The sequence below is a fragment of the Candoia aspera genome, chromosome 14 (assembly GCF_035149785.1).
Source record: "Candoia aspera isolate rCanAsp1 chromosome 14, rCanAsp1.hap2, whole genome shotgun sequence".
Taxonomy (NCBI): Eukaryota; Metazoa; Chordata; class Lepidosauria; order Squamata; family Boidae; genus Candoia; species Candoia aspera.
Window position 1 is genome coordinate 745,004 of NC_086166.1, and position 6,000 is coordinate 751,003.

At 52.0% G+C, this 6,000-nt stretch overlaps 1 protein-coding gene across 3 annotated transcripts in view; it reads right to left on the reverse strand.

Moving 5' to 3' along the window:
- The window catches only part of CLEC16A (C-type lectin domain containing 16A), a 48,298-nt gene extending 43,339 nt beyond the window's left edge, over window positions 1-4,959 (reverse strand). Inside the window, exons 1-4 of one of the 3 annotated variants that reach the window (XM_063314968.1) lie at window positions 4,695-4,958; window positions 2,116-2,244; window positions 1,044-1,177; window positions 3-151 (exon numbers count right to left, since the gene is read on the reverse strand). In XM_063314968.1, the coding sequence (XP_063171038.1) occupies window positions 3-151; window positions 1,044-1,177; window positions 2,116-2,244; window positions 4,695-4,768 (486 nt within the window). In that variant the 5' untranslated portion in view covers window positions 4,769-4,958. Of the gene's footprint in view, window positions 1-2; window positions 152-1,043; window positions 1,178-2,115; window positions 2,245-4,694 lie in introns of all 3 variants that reach the window. The other 2 variants (XM_063314967.1, XM_063314969.1) reach the window with 2 other exon arrangements.
- Between the last annotated feature and the right edge of the window lie 1,041 nt (window positions 4,960-6,000).

Here is a 6,000-nt window from a genome sequence, read left to right on the forward strand (position 1 = left end):
ACCTCATTGTAAAAAAAGTGAACAGTGTGATTATTGAGCTTCAGAGAAAGTGTTTTTAGGAATGAAATATAGTATGCCATGATTTCTTCATCTGAGAAGTCAAATTTGTGCACAATGATAGAATTCACATAGTTGTTAGACAGTAGATAGTCTGAGGACAAAATACAGATAAAAATTAAGCCAACAAATTAAAGGAGGCACACAAAACATTCTAGCAGACAGTTTTCTTAAATGAACATAGTCATCTCTGAGCTTTCCAATCAGAAACAAAGACAAAAGGGAACAATGAGAAATCTCTGAAATTGCCAGTCATATCTGGCAGAAGCACATTTGGTCATAAATGATTACACCGATATTTATTCTACCCTCTTATTTATGTACTCTGAGTTCTCTTGCCTTGCCTAATCTTGATGATGGCATGCCTCACAGACCACCACCCTTCTTCCACCTAAGGGAGCACAACAAACACTGCAGTTAAGTGCATAAAAGAAAAGACTTTGCTCGCAAAACCCCTTTTCAATTCCACACATTTTCTCCCTTCTCAACATATTTCAAAGGAGAACTTTCTGTTCATAGTTTACTGCTTTTTTATTCAGGAAAAACAAGTAACAAAACACTTTAGAAGGAAGCTTAAAGAAATCTTTATGATTTATACCACAAGCCTTTTTGCAAAGGTCGTGTCTCCCCATGAAGAGAGAGACCACTTGGCCTAACAAACACAATGTAATAAAGATTAAGCAGCCAAAGAGAACCGCACGTTGAAGAATATTGACCATTCCAAGTCTCAATGTATTTCATACATTTACTGAAAACCTCGTATAACACTTTTCATTTTGTTTGGGATGAATGAGTAGGTTTTTTTCACGTCCCAACATAATCCTAGCTGTAAGAAAGAGAGAAAAAAATCTTTGAGGCAAGGCTCAAGTTCCACAACCTTCAAGACAAAAGTCGAGAAACTTAGTTACGTGTGGAGCTCATGTGGCGAGTGGCTTTTCAACAACAGTGTGACTTTGTATAAAGTGACAAGAAATGTGCATACTTACACAGAGACGTTTCGTGACTAATGTTCTCAAAGAGGATATTCAAAGTCTGCAGAAGCTGCACACACACGTAGCGGCCCGACCTCTGACGCAAGATGTTCAGGAAGAACACAAACATGTTCTTCTCCAGGAAAAAGCTAGAAGGCCAAACGGGGTACCAGTTTACTGTGTCTTACTGAGGACATTTCATGCGAACGTCTATTGGCGGAACAATGTGATATTGGTGAAGAGAGTCACAATTGCACTTCAACAAGCACGAATAGGGCCGTATTGGTGTAATATTTATCTATTGGCTTCTTAGGCCACTGCAGTCAGGTGACTCTCAGCAGTGTACAGAAAATAAAACATCCATAGTACAGTAACATAATAAATACATATAATGAAAAAAGCATTCGTCGTTAACTTAAAACCAGAGCAACATACATAATTTACCTCTTTCCCATCATTGCTGTACAAGAAAACACTGAATTCTTTTTTTGACAAGAATAAATGACTTGGATCAACAGACCTCAGAGCTGAAACACTTGCCTGCTTTTTGAACGCCCCTGCTTCTTTTCTATCCCTTCTTTTCTGCCACTCTTTTTGCCTGATGAAGAACTCCAGAGAACTAAAGAACGGGCACATCCTGTACTGCTTTGGGGTCATCCCTAAGAAAGGGGCTGCCTCTTAGGGAGGTGGACGATTTGGAACGTGGGTCATTACCTTGTCTGTCTGCAAACACATTCTTGAGATTTTTGCAGTGACTAGAATAAGAAAGAAATACCACAAAAGGCTTTTTTTTGGAATTAATGTGACTTTAGGAAGAATACATGGTAAGTTCTCTCTGGAATCTAAGCTTTTCAGAGGATACGGAAAAGATCTGCCAGGAGGCACCAGGGCAGCTGGTGCCCAAAGCAGAATGCCCAAATGGAACCCTCAATTCTAATTCTGACTCCTTGGCATCAAGCACCATGAGCCGACGGGGACTCAGCTTCTGAGGAAGCCGAGGAAGCCACATCTGTCCTGTTGGGTGGTTCACATTGACAGCTTGCTGTACAGTGTATACATTTCAAAGCAAAATCATACAAGCTCTTACTCAAAGACCGAACTGTCGTTTTGATCTCCCCAGATCAGGATCTCTGTTATCGATCGAATGGTTTCCACCAACAGGTTGCGGTTGTGGTCAGTCACAGTGGTATTTTTGGTCAGAATGTGATACATATATCTGGAAGACAAGAAAAGAGGGTCAGGTTGGGCCCTCCAATCCTGGCATTCACAGGCAAAGGGTCTGGCACAGGACGATGAATGTGGAAGGTGAAGCCGGGGAGAATCTGTGGCTCTCTGGAACCATTGGAGAAGCAATCCGAATACTCTGATCTCTCTTTGTCTCTTCTTTAAATTCATTAAATTTTCTCTGGTTTGGCATATGCCACCCTGTAATCAACTCCTCTGGCACCCAGGGCATCCTCTATGCTTCCTTCTCTTTTCCAGGCATTTTCCCTCCAGAAAAGGCAATCAAGGACTCAACCAGAACTTTTTCCAGCTAAAGAAAGGCCAGAGGAAATGCCTAGGAAGCCGGCAAGTACCAAAGCGTGCCCTGCTGATGCAGACAAAACTTAGCCACAACTAGCTTGAACTATACATTTGCTTTATACAAACTGTTCATTTATGGTTTTATAGAATTATGAAATCTATGAAAATAAACCGCAGACTATGTCTCAGTACACAGTTTAAACTTGGAACACTGTATTGTGCACCTTAAGAAATTCGTACAGACATGGAATGGTGACAGAAAGCAATCTCCAAGATGATCAAGGGACCTGACAATCCTAGCAGAATTTGTGGGTTTTTATGGGTAAAGAATAAGACAGAGGCCTGACAGATTATGCTTGAGTGGAGAAAGTGGTACCAGAAAACTTTTAACATTTTCAAAATTCTGAAAGAATAATCCAATAAAGCTGAAAGGAAGTAATTCTTACTTACATAATGAAATTGTCAGATTCACTACCAGAAAACTGCTTTGGCATTCTTTGTATCAAAAAGTAGAATAAGAATACTTCAAGTAAAATAAATCAATACAATACAGTGCTGGCCACCAGTTTGGACACCTTTAGAAGAAAATTACACAAACGTACAGCAGTTAAAACTGCTGGTCATGACGACTATGTGTTACCTCAGAAAGGCACACGATTTGCCTCTCCCTACCAAATGCAAGGGGCTGTCTGAGGGAGGGGGCTGTCAGTTCATGCTCTGCTTAGAGGCCTCCTTCCCAGCATGGAACTGACTGTTGAAAGGTAATCTTGGCCTAAGGGGGCCTTCGTCTGACCCAGCCTAGGCCTTGTGATCTTACGTTTCTTTGGCTGGGTGAGACGGAAGCCTTCCCCAGCACGATGTCCCCAGACACACCGGATCACAATTACAACAGTTCCCACTCAACACACTAGCTGGAGTATTAACAGGAAGTACTGTTTTATGGTCATTTGGGCAAATTACCTAATTTATCTTCTACCCACAGTGTGTGTTATTTTGTATAGAACTAATAATATACCAATAAGCTGAGAAAAACAGATGCAGAATTTCCTTTTGATATATAACTTCCCTTTACTATTAGACTTATGCTGTTTGGATTTTCCTGTTCTTGCAAAATGCTTATGGCTACAGAGATGGGCAAAATTGTAAGTTAAATTACCCACCGACTTTTGTTAAATGCTATTGTTAAAGTCAGCAAAAGGTTTACGGGAGAACAGCCGGGTTGGGTCAGTCCAATTCTGGGAGTTGAAGTCCACACATCTTGAAGATGCTGAGGTTGAAAAACGCTGCCCTAGAGCAGGGTTCCTCAAAGTGGTCAATATCGACCTCCAAGGGGGTCAGTAAATGTCTGAGGGCCAATAGGTGGGTGATAAACAAAGCTGATTGGGGTCAATTAATCTTCTGGGGTCTCTGCAGAGCGCCACACCAGTCCCTAGTCCTGAAGGTGAGGCGGCTAGCAGCAAGGCAGCGTTCCCCAGGGTTGGTCAGCCGCAGCGAGAGCAGCCTTGAGTCGTCTCTTATTAAGTACATGCTGTTACAGCGATGTTTATTGTTTTCCTATAATCAGTGCTTGGCGGTCGATGAAGGATCTGAAACTGGACGGAGGGGTTGACGAGCTGCAGCGTTTGGGGACCCCGCTCTAGAGGAAGGGCTGGGGGGTGAAGCCCACCCGCCTTGAAGTTTCTGGCCTGACAGTTTAGCACAGTGTTGTTCAACCTCAGCCTCTTTAAGATGGGTGGACTTAAACTCCCAGAATTCCCAGCTTGGCTGGCTGGGGAATTCTGGGAGTTGAAGTGTGGCCAAAACCCGCTTTAGAACGAGTCTTTTCAGGAGGCCCCGATGTCGACGTCGACCTGCCCCGTCAACAAGTACCTGCCTAAGTGCCCGCGGATCTCCCCAAACCTCCGACGACCCAGAAGCCCCAGAGAAGGGGCGGCCAAGCCGGCCGGGGGCGCTGCAACGCGGCTTCTCGGCGGGGGCGCAATGAGCGAACGGGGCTCCTTGGCGGATTCCGCCCCCGGCCCATTTCCTCCCCGACAGCCCCGCGGCTCTCCCCCCCGGGCCCGGAGCCCACGCTCCGGACGCGGGGCCGGCTGCGGACGATGGGCGCGGGAGTCCCGCAGGCCGGGCCGCGCCGGGACTCACTTGAGGTGCTCGAGCGAGTGGATGTTGCGCGAGGCCTTGCCGCCGCCGCCCCAGCTGCGCGAGCGCCCGAACATCGTGCGCGGGCCGAGCAGACGCGCCTCCGCTCCTACGGTCGCCGCCGCCGCCGCCGCCGCCGCTGCTGCTGCCCCTCCTCGGTCGCCTCGTCCTCGGCGGCCGTCGCCGCCATCCTCCCCTCAGCCCCTCAGACTAGCAAGCCGCCGCCGCTGCCTTCCCCTCGGCCAACGCGCAGGCGCGGGGCACGCCGGGAAGCGCAGTCTCACGCGCCCGCGCCTGCCCGGACGCCCGACGCCAGGCGGACGGACCGCAAACTCCCTCTCCCGGCGCCCCCTGCGCGCGAGCAGTCCGGAAGACGGCGGAGCGGGCGGGCCTTTGTGACCCAAGGGGGGCGGGGCGAACACGCCAATCAAGCGCTGCGTCACGGTTAACCCCCTCGCGGCCGCGCTGCAGGCGCAGCGGGGGGTTGCGCCAGGGGCGCCCACGGTCCTTGGGCCGGGCGTGACGGCAGCGCCCGAGAGTCCGGCGGGCCCCTTCGTGCCCGGGCGGCGGCCAAGCCAAGCCAAGCCCACCCTGCCGGCTCCACACGCAGACACCGGGCCACGAGCCGGCCGCCCCGCGGAGCCTGGCGGGTCGCGCGAAAGCAGCCCCGCGGGGTTCGTCGGTTCGCGATGACCGGGGCAGGCGCAGAAGCCCGGGCGGCGCCCGCGCCCTTCGGGGGTTAGGGAGGGGCCGTGGGGCGCGGCCGCGAGGGCGCCCGGGCTGCCCCGATGCCCCGCAGCGGCCCCGCCGCAGCCCTCCGGCTGAGCCCCGCGGGGAGCGGGCGAGCGGCCCCGGGAGTCGGGCGGCTCCCCTCAGCTGCCACTCACGGCGCGCCTCCAATCGGCGTCGAGGAGGCGGGCGGGAGCGGCGGGGCTCTGCGGGAGGGGGCTGCGGCAGAGCGGCCGGCGGGGCCCGGGAGGCGGCCGCAGCGGGAGCCTTGCGCGGGCGGGGCTGCTGCCTCTCCGCTGCGGGTCCGCGAGGCTCGCCGGCCGCTGGGCTGCCGAGGTCGGCCGGGCCGGGTTCGCCGGCGGAGGGGCCTCGCTCCGCCTGCCCCGGGACTGCGGCGGCGCGCCCTGCCCTGCGGGGTCGGCCGGGCTCGGGTCGTGCCAGGCAGCCTGGGCGGGCGCGCCGCTGGACGCCCCCGCCGCCCCCGCCCGGCCCGCGCCCTCGATGTTCTCCGCCGGCCTCTTCCTGGTCAACCTGCTGATCCTCTACTACGCCTTCCTGCTGGAGTACATCGCCCTCAACG